Source organism: Eriocheir sinensis, chromosome 23, assembly GCF_024679095.1.
Source record: "Eriocheir sinensis breed Jianghai 21 chromosome 23, ASM2467909v1, whole genome shotgun sequence".
Lineage (NCBI taxonomy): Eukaryota > Metazoa > Arthropoda > Malacostraca > Decapoda > Varunidae > Eriocheir > Eriocheir sinensis.
The window spans coordinates 12145600-12166614 of record NC_066531.1 but is presented as its reverse complement, the minus strand read 5'-3'; the positions used below and the strand labels follow the sequence as shown (position 1 = coordinate 12166614).

General features: G+C 45.7%; 1 protein-coding gene across 9 annotated transcripts in view; it reads left to right on the top strand.

Annotated features, from left to right (window-relative positions):
* The window catches only part of LOC127002481 (demethylmenaquinone methyltransferase-like), a 92038-nt gene extending 73409 nt beyond the window's left edge, over positions 1–18629 (top strand). For 2 of the 9 annotated variants that reach the window (XM_050868485.1, XM_050868482.1), the window contains one exon: positions 17674–18629. In XM_050868485.1, coding sequence (XP_050724442.1) covers positions 17674–17754 — 81 coding nt within the window. In that variant the 3' untranslated portion in view covers positions 17755–18629. Of the gene's footprint in view, positions 1–10009; positions 10140–10361; positions 10514–12456; positions 12582–13189; positions 13283–17205; positions 17319–17673 lie in introns of all 9 variants that reach the window. The other 7 variants (XM_050868478.1, XM_050868476.1, XM_050868484.1 and 4 more) reach the window with 7 other exon arrangements.
* The last annotated feature ends 2386 nt before the right edge of the window (positions 18630–21015 follow it).

Genomic DNA, 21015 nt, shown 5'->3' with positions numbered 1-21015 from the left:
GTCGGTAAATGTGATTGGTGAGATAACCTGCACCCCCTGTACGTCGGTAAATGTGATAAATGTGATAACCTATACCCCTTGTATGTCGGTAAATGTAATAAATGTGATAACCTATACCCCTTGTATGTCGGTAAATGTGATAAATGTGATAACCCTTGAATGTCATCCTGTAATTTGGCCATTCTCTCATAAAAACTAGCATGCTGTATTGCCGCCATCTTGCCTGGACAAACTAATATCAACACTCTGTGATAGTAAACATTGGGTTCTGCGCATGCGCAGATCAGGATCGGATAGACTAAAATACATTGATGAGATTTATCGCCACGCCGGGCTGCCCACAACATTTCCTCCCGTCACTCCAGAAACACAGGCCGAGGACCGCGAACTTGTTTTCCACTGGAATGCCTCAGATTTGCTACACTTTTTTGTGCTGTCTGTACCGCCGGTAGGGTTTTTTGAGGGGCGTTATAGACGGACCCAGCCTGTTAGTAGCGCAAGCTAATTTTATTTATGGTGGCTGGCGTGATGTATGACTTGCTTGGCCCATGCTGCCTTCCGGTGCTCCTCTTGACCGAAGTTGCTGAAGTTAAGGTTGATTGAAGATCCGGACAGCATGCCAAGTGCCTTCCCACCCCTCAACTTAGCCACAGCCTCTTTGACCTCAACCAGAGAGGATGAGCTTTCGTCAATGGGTGGGTCAGCATCCACCACTTGCAACCCAGCAACTGGAAGCTGCCGACGTGGAGAGTCCATGTTAGGCTTTTTGTTAGCTGTTTTTTTTTGTGTTTTTGATTAAGGCACGAGCTGTTATCTCACGTGAGGTCCGGTATACCGTTGCCTGCTTTCACAAGTTGATTGTAGTAAGGTGAGATAACACAATAGCCTTTTTAGTTAAGTGATGTGTGGCCGAGCGGTAGCCGTTATAAGTTCACTGTAGTTCACTTTAGTTCTCTCTCTCAGGTTGATACAAATACCAAATGTATTTTAACTATATTAACTACATAAGGTTTACAGTTTACGTGAGCGAGACGCACGAAATCAGAGACAGCTACACCGCTGCAGGGCGCGGAGCGGCGGAGCACCGCTCGCCTGCCCGTCACCCGTCTTCTCTCCCTTCTCCGCGTTGTTCGCCCGTTTTATTTGCTTGTAGTTCGTCCGGAAGGGTGTGGGTTCCGGTTGATGACTGTTGATGAAAGTCATCATTTGCTGATCCTAGTGTCAGTTCATCACAGCTTCCCACGGCCAAAAGCACGACGTGTTGTTAGACATCCTGTTGTGCGACACCGACCGGGTGTCGCCACACGTACAGTCATACATACACATGTACATTATAATATACACATTACATCGCTCGGTTCTCTAAAAGTCGCGACCTCCCGACTCACCCGACCTTTAAAAGCAGTGTACCTACCCATGTTACAGTCGCACAATGTGTACTAGTTAAACGAGGTCCTGTTATTGCATTAAAAAAAATATATATACAAGTCAGAGCCCGCCTAACGATACAACATCGGGAAATGCCAATAATAATAAAAATAATCATGGAAGTAACAAGAAATGGGCTAAGTACATATAGGGCGAGATAAACAGGGCTAGAGTCGTGGACATGGAAGCTCAGTACTATTCCGAGAAAACAAAATAATAGCTCGAAAAATTATTTACATGATACATCCTAGAAAAATTAAATTGACTAAACTGTCATTAGGATACATGGTAATGGAGCTATTTGGAATAGTAAAAAGAAAAAGGAACAATCCTTGAAGAAGATCTGCTACACACTGAACCTTCGAGTCACACCTGGACACAAAACTGTCGCAGAGAAACACTCATCCGTTGCGTGACAATTAATTGCCAGTGTCGTTACCCTCGGCACGCCTTCGAGACGGGTGGGGTTTACAACAATAGAAAAGGTTGTGTGAAAAGAGGTAATGTTATCCGTAGAGTCCCCTAATAGTTACATTGTGATAACAAGGACAAGTCTGGAGAACCTTAGAACCATCGGCAGTCAGCACCACTAACTCCTAATACTCCGTTTTTCAGGTCTACAGTACTATAAAAGAAAATCCTGTCACCAAGTTGTGAAATCACTGTTGTAACAAATCTCACTGAAATATATAATTCCAGCATAATTGATTAAAGTAATTCCAGCATTAACAAACATCAAATGAAAAAGAGTAATTTCCACCTATCCATCGATCGTAACGAACGTGGATGACTGACATCTTTGACGCCAAAAATAATTCCCGTAACGGGTAACAGTGGTATGTCAAGTAAGGGTAAGTAAGACTTGTCTGCTTACTTCCAAAGCTTACAGATATTCACATGCTGGTTACAATAAAAGTTAGGGACAGCATCTGCTCAACTTTAGTTAAGTCTGTCATTGCAGAGAAAAAGTCTGTTTTAAGCAGAAGCACATGAGGTTCAAGGATAAATTGTACCTATCCCAAAGTTAGTCTACAGTCTACACCCTCGGTTATTACGGCTCCAATTAAATTAAGAAGACTGACTGCCTTGCATCAACTCAGCAATAAAATAAAATAGTGGGTTAGAGTGAAAAGTATTACTCAAACACTCCCCTTCTCGCGTGAAAAAGATGCAGGCAAAAGCTTAGGAACCAAACATAAATTAGTAGATGCGAGGATGCAGGTTATAGTCGTGTGGTGGAAAGATACACAAAGCAGCGTCAGGCTGAACCTCAAGCCGGCGCTAGTCTTCGGAGACGATCACTATGCACCATTCTGTGCAAAAAAAAAGATCATAAAGCTCAAATTTCCAACCACCTATTTATCTGACTATTTCTGCCTAAACCACGGGTAAAAGAACACACCAAGGAATTTTTGATTACCGATGGTGACACCCAGAAAGGTTTAGGTCAGAGGGTCGCGAAGGCCCCCTCCCCGACGAACGTGTCGACGGCAAACGAAGCTTCAAAAAGGACCCAAAATTACTTTAAATGCCATAAAAGTTGGCTGATAAAACCGTGTAGGTTGCCAGTGGGGCTGTAGTCAAGGGATACTGCACTCCTTCGAAGAGGAACTTTAAGGACAATCATGTACATAAGGAACTCTATTAATAATCCATCATTAGTTACAGAGATGGTTTCTCCATCTGTCCAGTTTCCTTGTTTAAAACACGAGATCAAATCAGTAGATAGCCTATAGGCGTCCACTGGCCTGTTAAAAAGGCCACTCGTTTGCACAGTGTCCACAGCAAAATTTATACCCTTTACAAGGCTGTGTTGCCCATCTTCCCCAAATGTTTCAAGAAAAAGTGACCGAAACGCATCATAATCCTTCCGTCCAGTGAACGCGCTCCTGTTTATGAGGGCCCTGCGCCCGTTCCCGGGATTGACCTTCGAGCGGCTGAGAGATATTTAATCTCCCGGATTTGACACGAATGAAATGTCCCTGACAATCTCACTTTGAAACAAGAAGTCCCTGGCCGAATAATCTGCCTCCCTTGCTACCCTGCGAAAGGCTTAACTGCTGTTGCTGTTAGTGGGTGATTAGAGGCAGAAGCCATTGTGGGATTAGTAAGGTAAGTAAATACCTCTTGATTGCACATACAGCGTAGGAGGAGCAAGCACCCTTTGAAGACTGCTACACTCCTTACATGAGAACAGTTACCGTTATCCTTGACGGCACTTCTTTATATCTACCCACCCCTCATAGTCCTCTGGTCAGGTTTCTCTGCCATTAAAAAGAGTTACTAGTAAAATGAGGAGTAAAATGGTAAAAGAAAAAAAAATATTGCTGCAAAAATAAGTAAAGTAATAATCATTCACCGCTAAGTATATGCTCACTCCTCCCCTATGCTTTTAAAATGTATAATAAAAGAGGAAAAAGAATAATGAGTGAGGCTTAGCAAGACATAACTTCTCCACTGTGCAATAAAACACACAAAAGAAAGGAGAAAAGAAAATGAATGATTATACATAAAATGCGTAACCATGTTACTCAAGAAAAATATTAAACATCCACACGCCAGAAAAATCAACAGCTGAAAAATCTAATAGATTAGATACGGCCCCTCACGCCTAAACACGTGAACATAATAATAGTAATGCACTTGAAATAATGTTGCAAGTGGTGTAATTACTGAAACCGTATGTAGTGTCAGCTAGAATGTGTTAAAAACCTTGAAGACAGCAACTCGATGCCCCACTACTCAGCACGCTCGCGTCCTTCGCCTCGCCGGTGGCAAGGGCAGGGCTGCAGGGGTGGCAGGGTCTGCCGTCCCCCGTCTGGTAGCGGTGGTGGGAGAGGCGGCGGGCAGACAATATACGCCCACCAGTCACCTCAAAGGTCCGAGTTGCCTGGCGAAGATAAGTGCGCACCTACGACGAGTTGTGTCGTAGGAAGAAACAAATGCCTGGACACCTCCAAGGAAACTTGGTTGTGTGGAGGTGCGAGGCGGGGCGCGCGGGCTGTGTGGAGGTGCGGGGCGGGGCGGGGTGTGCTCTCGGGTGCGGCTGTGTGCTGACTCGACTCACTGGGGCAGGAAAAGCCGCGCGCTGATGTCAGCGTATGCTTGCTGTGTCCGATACCGTTCACTGCCCCCACACACTGTCACTGAAGCTACGTTTGAGAGAGAGATATAACAATTCGGAGTAGTTCGTAACCACGCTGCACATCATTTATGATAATAACTTTTGAGCGTTACCTTTTTTTTTTACGTGGTTAACAACGAGGCGGCCACCAGCCACCATGCATTTTATGTTATGTTATATTAGAGATAACACCTATAGAACACTTCGGAGAGGTCCGTAAACCGCTGTTCACCATTTTTGTTACCTTTTTTGTTAGCTGTTTTTTTGTGTTTTTGATTAAGGCGCGAACTGTTATCTCACGTGAGGTCCGGTATACCGTTGCCTGCTTTCTCCAGTTGATAGAAGTCGTGAGACAACACAATAGCCTTTTTAGTTAAGTGATGTGTGGCCGAGCGGTAGCCGTTATAAGTTCACTTTAGTTCACTTTAGTTCTCTCTCTCAGGTTGATACAAATACCAAATGTATTTTAACTATATTAACAGTTGTACTACATAAGGTTTACAGTTTACGTGAGCGAGACGCACGAAATCAGAGACAGCCACACCGCTGCAGGGCGCGGGGCGGAAGAGCACCGCTCGCCTGCCCGTCACCCGTCTTCTCTCCTCTTCTCTGCGTTGTTCGCCTGTTTTATTTGCTTGTAGTTCGTCCGGAAGGGTGTGGGTTCCGGTTGATGACTGTTGATGAAAGTCATCATTTGCTGATCCTAGTGTCAGTTCATCACAGCTTCCCACGGCCAAAAGCACGACGTGTTGTTAGACATCCTGTTGTGCGACACAGACCGGGTGTCGCCACACGTACAGTCATACATACACATGTACATTATAATATACACATTACATCTTCGTACAGTCATACATACACATGTACATTATAATATACACATTACATCCACCATGTACAGCTGCTCAAAGTTCTCAGCCCAACGTGCCCTCTGCCCATTCATGTAAGACACGAGGCAGCCGTTAGCTGTTCGGATAGTGCTCACCTAATAAGAGGGAAACTTGGAGCGGAGCATCTTCACGGCTCGATAAGCAGGTCGGGGGTCATTCGCATTTAAATGGCCCTCGACTTGCTCAGCGAGACTCCTGACATACCTCTTCCTGTCTCACCTCAGGAGAGCTCTAGTCCTACGCGACAGAGCCCTGTATTGGTCCCGCTTCCCAGCAAGTCTGGCAGCGCGACTCTCCTCAATATTATCCAACGTCTCCACCGAGGCAAAGGCACTCCTAGATCTCGGGCGCTCTCCAGTGCACTCCTCGGCATCTTGCAGAGTCTTACGTTTGAAGGTATTCCACAGTTCTACAGGGTCTTCCAGGGTGCTGAGCACATCGAACCGATTTGAGACCGTCACTGCATACTCCTGAGCACATGCCAGGTCCTTCAGCCTCTCGAGATGGAACACAGTAGTGTTGCATCTCGAGATTCTTTTTGACCTAACATGAAGCTTGAGTGTTGCAACAACAAGCCTATGGTCAGTTGCAAAGAACGCAGCACTCCGGTAAACCCTGCAGTTCTGAAGGATCCTCCAACGAGTATTTACGAGAATGTGGTCGATCTCCTTAGCTACACCTCCGGCATCGCTATATCAAGTCCAGCGGTGCAGCTCTGGTCTCTGGTACCAGGAACCCGCAATTCTCAACTTTCTGGATTTTGCAAAATTCAGGAGGAGAGAGCTGTTGATGTTCCTGGTACATTTGCGGAAATGAGTTCCTGTACCCACTGTGGTAAGCCTTCCCTCCAACCGGCAACGTCGCAGTAGTGCTACTCAAGTGTTGTTGTGAATAAACGATGTTCGTCGTGTTCGGGTGTGATTGGCGGAGAGGTTCACTGCTATTCAGGAAGTGTAAGGGAGGCTTTATCCATAATTAAGAGGTGAAAATAAATGCAGCATGTGTATGTAACACATGTTAAACCAAGATATCACTACAAAATAATAACACCAGAGAGAAGACGAGGCGTATTATCTAGAGTCGAGACTTTGATGTTCCGCTCCTTCCTCAGCATTCACGTGTGAACCTGTGCACTCTCTCTCTCTCTCTCTCTCTCTCTCTCTCTCTCTCTCTCTCTCTCTCTCTCTCTCTCTCTCTCTTGATGGTGGAGGAAACCATAGGGAGAGGAAGACCGAAACTAGAAATCCGATATAATTTTCTCACTTTCTAAGAAATCCGGCCACCTGTTTTTAACCAGTCTCTCACATACCTTCGCAACCACACTAGTGAGTGATACCGGTCTGTAATTTAATGGGTCCGCTCTCTTGCCTCCCTTAAAAATCGTTACCGTACTATGTTTGCTCTCTTCCAATCTTGTGGTACCTTTTCTTCACTCAGAGAAGCACTTATTATGGAGTGCAGTTTCTCTGCAAGTTGATCACTACATTCTTTCAAGATCCACCCTGATACTCCATCCGGCCCCGTCGCCTTTCTTACATCCAATTTGTTCAAACTTTCTTTGACCTCCTGCACCGTTAACTGAATCTCTTGCATAACCCTTCCTTTTTCTTGGCCCGGGGGTTGTACAAATTCTTCTTTTGTAACATTCTATGGAAGCTGTTATTCATCACCTCTGCCATCTTTGCTGGGTCCTCATATGTGGTTTCATCCATTTTCAGTTTATCGATTTTTTCTCTATTCTTTAATTTGCCGTTCACACGTCTATAAAATAGTTTGGGTAGGTCTTTTCACTTGTCGATTATATCTTTTTCATATTTCCTTTTTTCTTCTCTTCTAATCTTTGTATATTCATTCCTTGCTTGTTTGAAATCGTTCCACGAGTTAATTCTTCTTCGTCTCCTCCATCTCTTCCAAGCTTCCTCTTTTCTCTTTCTAACTATCTCGGATCTCTTGTTAAACCACTCCTTTTTACCAACATCCTTTTTGGCTACCTTGGGGACATATCTATTTTCGGTTTCCTTGTATAGCTTTAAAAACGCCTCCCACTTATCCGGTGTTCTCTTGGCTTTGAACAGCCCACTCCAATTTGCATTTTCAAAAAAGTAGTTGCTTCTCCCAATTTTGTGATTTTATTTTCGGTCAATCGTTTTCTTTTCTTATACTTCAAATTCCACAACCTCATGGTCACTCTTCGCTTTTGGACAATCTACGTTAAGATTTTCTATTATTTCCGGAGCCTTACTAAATATATACCTAGTCTTGATGCCTCGCCTTCTTTCCCGAATCTGGCATGTTCCTTGATCCACTGAGTCAGCACATGTTCCACTGCCAGTTGCAGGAGTCTTCCTCCCCACGACTCGTCTGCTCCCTGCGTCTCCCAATCCTCCCATTCCACCTCCATGCAGTTGAAATCACCCATTATAAGTATTCTCTCACACGCCCTCAACATTTCATCCTTGCAACTCACCGTCTCTTGTATCATTTGTTTATATTCCCGCAACCCCCATACGCTTGTTCATGGGGGCACATACCCTACTACATAATGCCTCCTTCTTCCTTCAGCACCCACAATTTTCACTTTCAACACCTCTGTCAAGCCTTCACCCTCAATTACCTCCTCCACCCTAATGCCTTTTTTAACCATTAACATCACACCTCCTCCCTGTTTTATCTTTCTGTCTCTCCTCCATATGTTGTTTGCACCTTCTCCAATCCCCACCACCTCAATTGAGTCACAACTTAGTTTCCGTCAGCCCCACAATATCAGGTTCTTTGTCTCTCAAATAGTCGTTAATTATATCTACGATGAAACTATTCAATTAATATTCGTATATGTCACTTTCCACCCTTTCTCCTTTTCTGTTAGTTTTATTCCCTTCTTCCTCTCGACCCTATGAACTATTTTCTCACTTTCATATCCATTACTCTCCAAAAAAACTCCCTCTTCTCTTCTTGCGATCTCTTCTCATTTAAATCACGAACCTCACCTCTAAAGCGGCTTTACACTTGGCAATTCGCGGCTGGCAATACAGGCGCGGCAGCATTTTTGGTCTGGGTGTGGGAGCTCTTCTCGCGGCAAGTTCTCTGCAGCTTAGCGTGTCCGTCTTATATTGCCGACTGGCGGCCAGGTAAACAACATGTCGGCGCCAATAAAACAAGAAATGACAGATGCAGATAACAAGATTTGGAGCCGGGAGGCCGAGGTGGCATTGCTAGAGGAAGTGAGACAGCATCGACACTTGTGGGACCCACAAGATAAGCTCTACAAGAAGCAGAGTCTGCGCAAAACAACTTTTGAGAGAGTGGCAGCAACACTGCGGGAAATGTTTATCTCTTTGCGAGATATCGAAGGAGGTATAAGGAACGGTTATTTTCGTGTATTATATAATCACACTATGTAATGCCTGGGGGTTGGGATGGCATGTTCCTCCCTTCTCCTTTGTTGTTAAATGCAACAATAAACAATCAATCAATCAATCAATACTACTTATGATAAAACTCGTTTACTTAAAAGTATTTCTACAATATTAGGCTCATGGACCAAACTCATTGTGGTTTTAAAATATGGTAGTAGCCTTTTGGGGTGTCTGAGGTGAATTCATGCACTTGCATTTACTAGCAGTTTACGTCTTGATGCTCCCGGCGGCTCCTCCCACGTGTGAAGGTACTTTCTCCCGAGAGCACCCAGCCGGTCTAGCCGCTAGATCGTCGCGGGTGTATTGCCGGCCAGGAATTGCCACGTGTAAAGTGTGTGTGTGTGTGTGTGTGTGTGTGTGTGTGTGTGTGTGTGTGTGTGTGTGTGTAATTCACCACGACCTGACCACGTGTTGGACTCGTAATCGCCAGCAGCAGGTACCCTCCCGACATGAGCAAGTGCTCTTTATCGTCGATCTATGGGTACTGCCAGGACCTCACACACCACACACCCCATCCCCTTTGCTCAAGGTGGGATAGTAACCACTCCTATTCAACGGAAAGAATCCGGCCTGAGCGGGCTCAAACTGCCGCCCTGTCAGACCGTGAAGCCTGGGAGTGTGTGTGTGTGTGTGTGTGTGTGTGTGTGTGTGTGTGTGTGTGTGTGTGTGTGTGTAGTTCATTCATAACTCCCTGATCACGAGTCTCTCTCTCTCTCTCTCTCTCTCACACACACACACACACACACAGAGAGAGAGAGAGAGAGAGAGAGAGAGAGAGAGAGAGAGAGAGAGAGAGAGTGAGCAACTTCAGCTGGCCGTGCAATAAGCCGGAGAGCCTTACTGCACCCACACCTCACTGTCACCTGTCATCCTCGTCCATGTAGCTATCCAGTCTACTCAAACCAAGCTACCGTCGCTGCACTAACTATGTGATTGCTTAGTCTATTCCATTCCAGAGAGAGAGAGAGAGAGGCGGGCCACACTTGCCATGGAGGTGGGCGGAGCTTGAGAGCCAGCCGGCAAATCAGCGAGGAGTGCGGCGCGGGGCTAGAAAACTGTACCTACCTTCGTAAATATATAAAGGATGTATAAAGGAATTGTACTGTACTGTAGTCATGCCCTGTGATTCTTCTGTCTCTTCCCTGCTGCAGGATAATGTCTGAGGGCGGCAGTCGGGGCGACGTGGCAATGAGCGTGATCGCGAAAGTCCACAGGCCGGGGGTCACGCCGGAGGAGATGGTGGTCGGCTACAACGATTGGTCCGAGAACTACGAGGAGATGGTGAGAGAGAGAGAGAGAGAGAGAGAGAGAGAGAGAGAGAGAGAGAGAGAGAGAGAGAGAGAGAGAGAGAGATGCCTTCGGTACCAAGTGCCTACGCAGAATCATGGGGTATCGCTGGAATGATTTTGCGTTAAACCGGCGACTACTCCTTGAGGTCCGGGAGTGAAGTGATGCGGCCCCTGGGGTACCCACCTGTAATAACCCGCTTCCCTGTCCCCTTAGATGATCTGGAAAGGCGGGTACCGTGGCCCCGCCATCACGCTGGAGGAGGCGCTGCGTTGGGTACCCCCGGAGCGGCGAGCTAAGGCCAGGGTGCTGGACGTGGCCGCTGGGACGGGCTGCGTGGGCCGCGAACTCCACCGGGAAGGCTTCAGGTGGGTGCCGCAGGGCCGCAGACAGGGGGATGTCCGGTCACCATACTTAAATATCCTCCAGTCCACTCCCTCCTACCTGCCAGTGCCTCAGCCTCAACACGAGTCTAACGCCAAGAGATGAAGATGATGTGTTGGAAATTATAGCTGCTTGTGTAGAGGCAGGGCCGCTGGGTGGGAACTGGGAGCGGGCAGGAGCGGCATTACTATAGTCCATCAACTCTAACTTAAAATTGAGCCCTGTGACTTGGCCCGGGGAAACCCCCATTGTTTACAGATCTAGCGATGACCTGCGCATGACGTTTTGTCTCACTGTTAGTCTATACGTTATCTATTTATGGAATTTACATACATTCATAATACGACTGCGTGGTGTTATGAATGGCTTGGGATTAGAGGGATTGATTGATTGATTGATATAGAGTTTCTTTCATGGCGCCGCAACATCTTGGTCATATGGCACCGGAGTAATAAAATGGAAGGCAAATAATTAAAATAATCTAAGGGTGATAAAAGTTATTAGGAAGATAGTTTTGAAATGGTCCATTCAGATATAGCACTAGTTTAAAATATAATAAAATGTTTATTAAAAATGCATTAGTGAAATACAAAGAACTTTCTATAAAGAGACCCTACAAGAGATGGAGGATGCCCATCTCCTGCAGATACCCCATGACGTCATGTCCAGGGGTGAACGCCTTTTCACCCAGCACTAGGGAAAGGGAAAAATTCCCATGTACATCACGACACCGGGAGAGGTACTGCTCTCGCAGATCCCGCAGACTGGGGCACTCGACCTGGGATTAGAGGGAAAGACAACGACTCAGTAAACCTTCCATATCACTTGGCAACGTGGCTCATGCAACTTTGCCGCCTGACGGACCTTGGCAACAGGCGCCAGGCCGCACCATTCAACGTTACGCCACAATGGACAAATGAAGTAGATCTCACTCTTGCGCCCTGCGCAGCCATGCAGAGAGAGAGAGAGAGAGAGAGAGAGAGAGAGAGAGAGAGAGAGAGAGAGAGAGAGAGATAGCCACCCTCTCTGAGGAGAGTAATGGAGTGATGTGGCACCAGCGCGGTCTCGTGGGGAATCCTTGTGTCGCGCCCAAGGGCTCAAGTTAAAATCGATAGACTATACTATGTTAGGAATTAGGCCAGTTAACCGGGGGACTAGACAAATTAACTATTTCCCTTATGGAACTAGTCTTGGGCCGAGAGTTCAAGCCAACTATGAGTATCGTCTGAGCTCAAATAAGCCTTCGATGGTACTTGAATACTTCGGTCATCGGCTCCCAAACCGAGACAGAATCAACTTATTCACTGCCTGAAGACTAACCACATTTACCATGAAAGGAATAACAATAGTGAAGTGTTTCCTTTCATGAAATAATAACTAATTGTTCTTGCTGAATTAAAATTAAAGAGCAAGGATAATTTAACCTATGGAAACAGAGAGGAAAGCCACGCCACCTGGCGAGAGAAATACAAAGTATCGCTTCAGACCCACGTGGTTGGTTTTCTCTCACTCCACCACCGGCCTTAACAAAGTAAAGTCCAAGGCACTGCAGCCCACCCATTAACTCGGACGCAGTGTACCTTCTATTAACTGACTGAGGGATACTACACCCGGCAACGAGACTTCAGAGACAACAATATCTTTTGAAACCCGCTTCTCAGCTAAGTGCCCCCAGCAGTTATTTGAGACAGATAGATTTTACTACACGGATCCGGTAGGATTATTATTTGTTCGGCTGTCTGGAGTTGCTTGTTGGATACCTTCACCACCTAAATGCTGGTAAGCACTTGTTTGTTTGGGATTGTCTGACGGGTGTGTTATTCACTTTGCGAGTGACCTAACTGTTGGGTAGGGTAAATTTACTGATTCCCAACAACTACTACTACTGCTATAACTTCTACTACTACTACTACTACAACTACTACAGCCGCTCCCACAGGCACATAGACGCTGTGGACCCGTCGGAGGGCATGATGAAGCAGCGGGAGACTGGCATCTATACCAACGACTTCCTGGAGTTTATCGGCAGCGGACACTCCACCGTGCCCAAAGGTATTAGTAGTTTTTTTTTTTACATCAAAGGACACGGTTCAAGGGCAACAAGAAGAGTACAAAAAAAAGGCTGCTACTCGCCGCTCCCATAAAATATAAAAGTAAAGAGTAGCCAAAATAGAGGTCAATTTCGAGAGGAGAGGTGTCTTGATACACTCTTCTTGAAATATGTCAAGTCATAGACAGGGGGAAATACAGACGAAGGAAGGTTGTTCCAGAGTTTACCTCTTGCATAAGGGTTTTGGATAGTATAGGGATGAGCATGAGTAGAAAGTCGTGTGCAGCGGGGCCGCGGGAGGGAGGGAGGCATGCAGTTAGCAAGTTCAGAAGAGCAGTCATCATGAAGATATCGATAAAAGATAGAAAAAGAGGCAACATAGCGGCGGAATTTAATTAAGAGGTAGAAGGTTGTCAGTAAGAGGAGGATAACTGATGAGACGAAGAGCCTTAGACTCCACTCTGTCCAGGAGAGTTGTGTGAGTGGAATTATTGTTATTGTTGTTGTTTCATATGTAAAGATTAATATACGTATTTTTCTTTTACATCTCTCTCTCTCTCTCTCTCTCTCTCTCTCTCTCTCTCTCTCTCTCTCTCTCTCTCTCTCTCAGACACATACGACCTGGTGGTCACCTCGGGCGGTATGGGCGAAGGTCACATCTCACACAGTGGCCTCGACGACGTTGTGCGCGTCGCAAAGAACGGTGAGTGAGTAAGTGAGCCTGCGTGCCTGCGTGCGTGCGTGCGTGAGTGAGTGTGAGTGTGAAAGTGTTTTTACAAAAAAGGAGACAGCTCAATGGCACAAAAAAAAAAATAAAAAAAAAAGCCCGCTACTCGCTGCTCCTGAGAAAAAGAAAATCAAAAGAGGTGGCCGAAAGAGAGGTCAATTTCGGGAGGAGATGTGTCCTGATACCCTCCTCTTGAAAGAGTTCAAGTCGTAAGTAGGAGGAAATACAGATGAAGGAAGATTGTTCCAGAGTTTACCAGCGTGAGGGATGAAAGAGTGAAGATGCTGGTTAAGTCTTGCACAAGGGGTTTGGACAGTATAGGGATGAACATGAGTAGAAAGTCGTGTGCAGCAGGGCCGCGGGAGGGAAGGAGGCATTCAGTTAGCAAGTTCAGAAGAGCAGTCAGCGTGAAAATAGCGATAGAAGATAAAAAGAGAGGCAACATCGCGACGGAATTTAAGAGGTAGAAAACTATCAGTTGGAAGAGTAGAGCTGATGAGACGAAGAGCCTTAGACTTCACGCTGTCCAGAAAAGCTGTGTGAGTGGAGCACCCTCCCCCCCACACGTGAGATGCATACTCCATACGAGGGCGGACAAGACCCCTGTATATGGACAGCAACTGTGCGGGGGAGAAGAACTGGATGAGACGATACAGAACGCCCAACCTCGAGGAAGCTGATTTAGCGAGAGTGGAAATATGAAGCTTCCAGTTGAGATTTTGAGTTAAGAATAGACCGAGGATATTTAGTGTTGAAGAAGGTGACAGCTGAGTGTTGTTGAAAAATAGCGGATAGGTGTTTGGAAGATTGTGTCGAGTTGATAGGTGGAGAAATTGAGTTTTTGAGGCATTGAAGGACACAAGGTTTCTTCTACCCCAATCGGAAATGATTGCAAGGTGTGAGGTTAAGCGTTCTGCAGCCTCCAGTCTGGAGTCGTGTACTTCCTGTTGGGATGGGCTTCTATTGAAAGAAGTTGAATAATGCAGAGTGGAGTCGTCGGCGTATGAGTGGACAGGACAGTTTGTTATTGAAAGAAGATCATTGATGAATAACAAGAAGAGAGTGGCTGATAGGACAGAGCGCTGTGGAACACAACTGTTGATAGGTTTAGGGGAAGAACAGTGACCGTCTGCCACCGCAGAGATACAACGGCCGGAAAGGAAACTGGAGATAAAGGAACAGAGAGAGGGATATAATCTGAAAGAGGGCAGTTTAGAAAGCAAAGACTTGTGCCAGACTCCATCGAAGGCTTTCGATATGTCTAGCGCAACTGAGAAAGTTTCACCGAAATGGCTAAAAGAGGATGACCAAGAGTCAGTTAAGAGAGCAAGAAGATCGCCAGTAGAACGCCCATTGCGGAACCCATACTGGCTATCAGATAGAAGGTTGGAAGTGGAAAGGTGCTTTTGAATCTTCTGGTTAAGGATTGATTCAAAACCTTTAGATATACATGAAAGAAAGCTATAGGGCGGTCGTTTGAGGGATTGGAACAGTCACCCTTCTTAGGCACAGGCTGTACAAAGGCATACTTCCAACAGGAAGGATAGGTAGATATTGATAGGCAGAGACGAAAGAGTTTGACCAGGCAGGGTGTCAGCACGGAAGCATAGTTTTTAAGGACAATAAGAGACTCCATCAGGTCCATAAGCCTTCTGAGAGTTGAGGCCAGAGAGGGCATAGAAAACATCATTTGGAAGAATCTTAATAACGGGCATAAAGGAGTCAGAGGGAGGGTGAGTAGGAGGAATTTGCCCAGAATCGTCCAGGGTGGAGTTCTTACAGAAAGTCTGAGCCTTAGAGACAGATGAGACGGCAGTGCTGCCGTCAGGGTTAAGGAAAAGAGGGAAAGAGTAAGAAGTGAAATTGGAGGAAACATTTTTGGCTAGATGCCAGAAGTCACGAGAAGAATTAGAAGAAGCAAGGTGTTGACATTTTCTATTGATTAAAGCAGTTTTGGTAAGTCAGAGAATATATTTGGCCAGATTCCTGGCTGAAATTTAAAAGCCATAGTTAGCGGGAGTTCGAAGGCTCTGGAACTTTTTGTGAGCTGCCTCTCTATCTTTAATAACACAAGAACAAGCACGATTAAACCAAGGATTTTTAGTATGAGGAGTAAAAAAAGAACGTGGAATGTATGCCTCCATTCCAGAGACAATCACCTCTTGAGATGCGCTGGGCACACACAGAGGGGTCTCTCTCCTGGAGGCAGTAATCATTCCACGGGAAATCGGAAAAGTACATCCTCAGGTTGTAACGGTGTAACGCTTGGTTGCGGGGACTTGCGGGCGTGAAGGGAAACTCTTGCTGTCTTAGAAGAAATATATTCTTAACCTAAGATACAGCGTAGCGTGGGTGAGAGAGACGAGACGCTAGGTGTGTGTCGTGCGAGCTCTCTCGAAGGAGTGACGAGTTACAGAGTGGAAAATAATTAAGTTACAATTGGTCACGTATGTCAAGGTGACCTCTAAGCTTGATGAAATGCTTTGTATACAAACTGAGATGGTAAACACTGACAGCTGACATTCCTACAAGGTGGCGTGATCTATCTGTCGTGTTTTTTTCCATTGATATACTACAATTACTATAACAAGGTCGTACCACCGAGCTGAAGCAAAATGCCAGAAGCATCGCCTCTTCGGTGGGTCCAGAGGATGTACAGGAGCGATAGGACAGGAAACAGAAATAAGGTTATGGTCGGAGGAACCCAACGGAGAGAACAGTTTGACAGAGTAAGCAAAAGGATTAGAGGTAAGGAAGAGGTCTAGAATGTTGGGCCTGTCTCCAAAACGATCGGGAATACGTGTAGGGTGCTGAACCAACTGCTCTAGGTCGTTGAGGAGAGCAAAGTTGTAGGCTTGTTCACCAGGCTGGTCTGTGAAAGAGGATGAGAGCCAAAGCTGGTAGTGAACATTCAAATCACCCATGATGGAGATTTCAGCGAAGGGAGAGTGAGTCAAAATGTGCTCCACTTTAGAATTCAAATAGTCAAAGCATTTTACATAGTTACTAGAGTTAGGTGAGAGATAAACAGCACAGATGTATTTAGTAATAGAATGACAATAAAGTCTTAGCCAGATGGTGAACAATTCAGAAGAGTCAAGGTCGTGGGCACGAGAGCAAGTGATGTCGTTGCGCACGTAGGCGCAACATCCAGCTTAGGATTAAAATTTAGGATAGAGATAGTAGGAGGGAACAGAGTAGAAGTTGCTGTCAGCAGCCTCAGTAACCTGTGTTTCGGTGAGGAAGAGAAAATAAGGTTTAGAGGAGGAGAGATGGTGTTCCACAGTATGAAAATTAGAACGAAGACCACGAATGTTGCAGAAATTGATAAGGAGGAGGTTCAAGGAGTTATCAGGACACCTCTCAAGTCGGCAGCCAGAAGGGGAATTTATGGTCCCCCCCCCAGGCGGGGACTCCGAGGCATTGTTATTTTTCGCCATTTTGAATTTTGAATTTTGGGAAAAGGTGTGTGTTGTGTGAATGTAGTGTGGTGTAGAAAGAGAGAGGAACTGTCTTTAGAGAGCATGCTGAACTGCTCTCTGATGCTGATGAGACAAAAGGGAAACGGTTAGTGAGGACATGGTCTTTGGAGGGCTTCAGCACCCTCCTCGCTTCCCATATATCCTCACCGAGAGTAGGTCACGCCCGTTCGGTAGGTGTCTTCCTACCTACTCCTACTATAGGATCGCAAAACAGTTCATGGTAATCCCAGCAACTTTTACGAGAGGCCTTTCAAACGGGCGAACTTAGGCGCCGTTTAGGATGGGAAAGAGCCTACATAGAGACTTCAGATTTGCCTGGAGTAAACCTTGAGGCGGTCTCCCTAGGGTGGGCTAGACGACGCGCCCCCTAGCGTATGCCCCAATGATTAACTGATTTCCTCCTCTCCGGCACTCCAGGAGGCTTCGTGATCATCGTGATGCGCCATGAGTTCCTACAGACCGTGCCTTCCTACAAGGACAAGCTGGAGCCTTACATGGACCAGCTGGAGGCGGACGGGAAGTGGAAGAAGGTAGGGAGCACCGTTGCCAGATTATCGTACTCAGAGCATAGTATTTACCGTTTTTTGACACCTAACTATTGCCAAGAAACATCAGGAATTAACTATTTTAACGATAGATATAAATGAATCTAGTTATTGAGCCCCAGGAGACATATTTGAAGTCGGAAGTTGGTAAATATATAAGAGGCTGAGTACAACTATCTGGCAACGTTGGTACAAGAAAACATTTACTTTAATCAAGGTTTCTGTCTGGCGGGGCTGTTCACTGTATGGGCGCCTGTCACGACATTCTGGTATAAGGAGATGGTCAGGAGCTGGCCAGGGGGAGGTCACGTATTTGAAATGATGGTCATAATTCCTTCAGGTGGAGCGGCGCATCGTCCCAAACTATTTCTGTGACAAGGAGGGTCTCGTCTTCGTCTTCCGCATCACTAAGCCTGAGTGAGGAGGAAGAGGAGGGAAGGGAAAGGAGAGAGATGAAGAGGAGGAGTTATAGTGGTGCTGTGCCAAGGCTGTCTCTGTGTAACAGCCTTGGCTTTCGTCGCGGCACCCGAGACTGAGGTGTGAATTATCGTGCTCTGGCAACCTGGCGTCATGGCGTCTACGATGTTATATGATAGTCTACGCATAGGGCACATTTGTCAGTATTAATCATATTATTGAAATTGTCGTAAAAATGTGTTTTAGTTAAGACTGAGGCTGCAGAATCCTTAACCTCAGACCTTGCTATCATCTCCGATTGGGATAAAAGGAACCTTTGGGTTTTTGTGTCCTTCAATGCCTCAAAAACCCAATTTATCCACCTTTCAACTCGACACAATCTTCCAAACACCTATCCCCTATTCTTCAACTACACTCAGCTGTCACCTTATAATTCTCCAGAAATAAATATCCTCAGTCTGTCCTTAACTCAAAATCTTAACTGGAAACTTCTCATCTCTTCTCTCACTAAATCAGCTTCCTCGAGGCTGGGCGTTCTGTATCGTCTCCTCCAGTTCTTCTGCCCCGCACCGCTGCTATCCATATACAAGGGCCTTGTCCGCCCTCGTATGGAGTATGCATCGCACGTGTGGGGGGCTCCACCCACACAGCTCTTCTCTATCTTTCGGCCACTCCTCTGTTGTAAAAAAAAAAATAAGGTCGCTGATTATGTAGCTGTATGTGTGTGTGCATGTGTAATGGCAAGTTGCCAGAACACGATAACGAAGACCTCAGACTCGTGTGCTGCGACTATAGTATACGTTTAGGAATGCTTGGTCTGGGTCTTGGGGTCTTGATGATGTACAGACATGTGTATAGATATAATAAACGGGTGCCTACTTCCCCTCAGAATCATCTTAATCTTTGTTTGTTTCTCAAGTTAATTTAAGTGATTACTCATCCTAATTTTAAATGCGTCTACTGTTCCTAATGTATAATGCGTCTGCTGTTCCTAATTTATAATGCGTCTGCTGTTCCTAATTTTAAAAGCGTCTGCTGTTCCTAATTTTAAAAGCGTCTGCTGTAGCCCTACGTGGCGCAATGCAGAGGAAGTTAACTTATTTAATCTGAAATTCAAGTGAAATGATCAGCAATTTAAGTTAAGTAACAGTAGTGAAGTATATGTGGCAGTGAGCATGTGGAAGGATGAGATGGAACGAGAGAACAAAGATTAACGAAAATAATAAAAAAAAAATCGCTCCCATCCCTTCCTTCTCCATACTTCCTTCCTCGAACAGTCGTCCGCCACTGGAACAGCCTCCCCGCAGAAGTAGTCAGTGCGGAAACGATCAACTCCATTTCCACTGACAGTAACTTTACTGCGTCGGGAGTGAACTGAACGTATCCAAGGTCACTTAATGTTCTTAGTTCTGTTCTTTTCTTCTTCTATGATTAGATATCATCATCATCAGCATAATTTCGTTTAACGTCCGTTTTCACTCTTCCTGAGCGGTTGGACGCTTTATGGGTCTCCTCTATTCTGCTCTGTCTTCTGCCTGATGCTCATCCAATCCCATCACTGCCAAGTCTTCCTGTATACACCTTCTCCACCTTTTCCTAGGTCTACCAACTGGTCTCCTTCCTTTTACTTTCAATCTCTCCAAAACTCCCAGCACTGTATCCTCCCCTGCTTTTCACATGTCCGAACTATAGGAGTCTCCCTTCTGAGCACTGTTTCCAGGTTCTCTACTCCACATATGTTAGCCACATCTAGCTGCGCTAGATACCCTGTCTTGCTAATCTCTCCACAACTCCCAGCACTGTATCATCCCCTGCTCCCTTCACATGTCCAAACCATCGGAGTATTTCCCTTCTGAGCACTGTTTCCAGGTCCTCTACTCCACATCTGTTAGTTACATCTGCACTGGGCACCCTGTCTTGCCAATCTCTCCAAACCTCCCAGCACTGTATCCTCCCCTGCGCTTTTCACATGTCCAAACCATCGGAGTCTTTCCCATCGGAAGGAGTTTCTTTTCAAACCGAGTCATCCGTCACTGGAACAATCTTCCTTCAGAAGTGGTAAATGCGAATACTATCAACTCCTTTAAATATAGAATCGACCTTCACTTCGCTGCGTCGGGAGTAAACTGAATATTGAGGTACTTTCATCTGCTCCTCAATATCGAGGTGCTTTCATCTGCTCGTCAATGTCGAGGTGCTTTCATCTGCTCCCCAGGCCCCAAGTGGCTGTCGAGCAGATTAAATCACCAAAGCGGGCAATCTCGTAAAGAGCCAATAGGATTTAAGTTGCCTGCATTTCCATGTTTCCATGTTTCTGAGGTGGTGGCGGAGTGGTTAGCGTGCCGGCCCCGCATTCGCAGGGTTGATGATGATGAGGGTTCGAATCCGCCGCTAACCACCTGGGATTCTTCAGTCACCGCCGAGGGGCCTAAGACTACCCACATGCTGTCCTGAAGACTATCCACCAACCCGGACTCAAGAAGATGCTATGCAAGTGAAATCAAGAATGATCTCCGGGGGGCAGCATGAGCCAATAATAATTGCGCCACTATAAACAATTGTCTGCGCCATAACGGGCTCGGGCCCACCATCAGGCCCCTAATAAAAAAAAGCCTACCGGCGCTTTAGGTCACATGTAAAAAAGGAAAAAAGAAAATGTTTCCAGGTCCTCTACTCCACATCTGTAAGCTACATCTGCACCGGACACCCTATCTTACCCTTCTCTCCACAACTCCCAGCACTGTGTCCTCCCCTGCTCTCTTTACATGTCCAAACCATCGGAGTCTTTCCCTTCTGAGCACTGTTTCCATCCAGGTCCTCTACGCCACATCTGTTAGCTACATCTGCACTGGATCGACACCCTTCTATTATAAGATTTGGAACAAAGAATAAAGAAGAGAATAAATTGCTCTCCCGCCCCCTCCCTCCCTCCCTCCTTCCTTACTTCCTCGAATTGAGTCGTCCGCCACTGTAACAGCCTTCCTGCAAGAGTGGTTAGCGCATAATGTGTGATTTTCAGTTAATAGAATAAACATGTGTGCAATATTCATGCAGTGGAGGAAATGATAAGACTCGTAATATGATAACAGAAAACAGTAAAGGAAGGAATATTAATTAAATGCATGAAACTAATTATAATCATTTTCCACAGCTAGAGGTCATTTTTTTCTTGTTCTTGTTTTAATAGTTTTATTTTTCTTCTTCTATATAAGAGGGATAATAATGATGATACTACTACTACTACTACTACTACTACTAATACTAA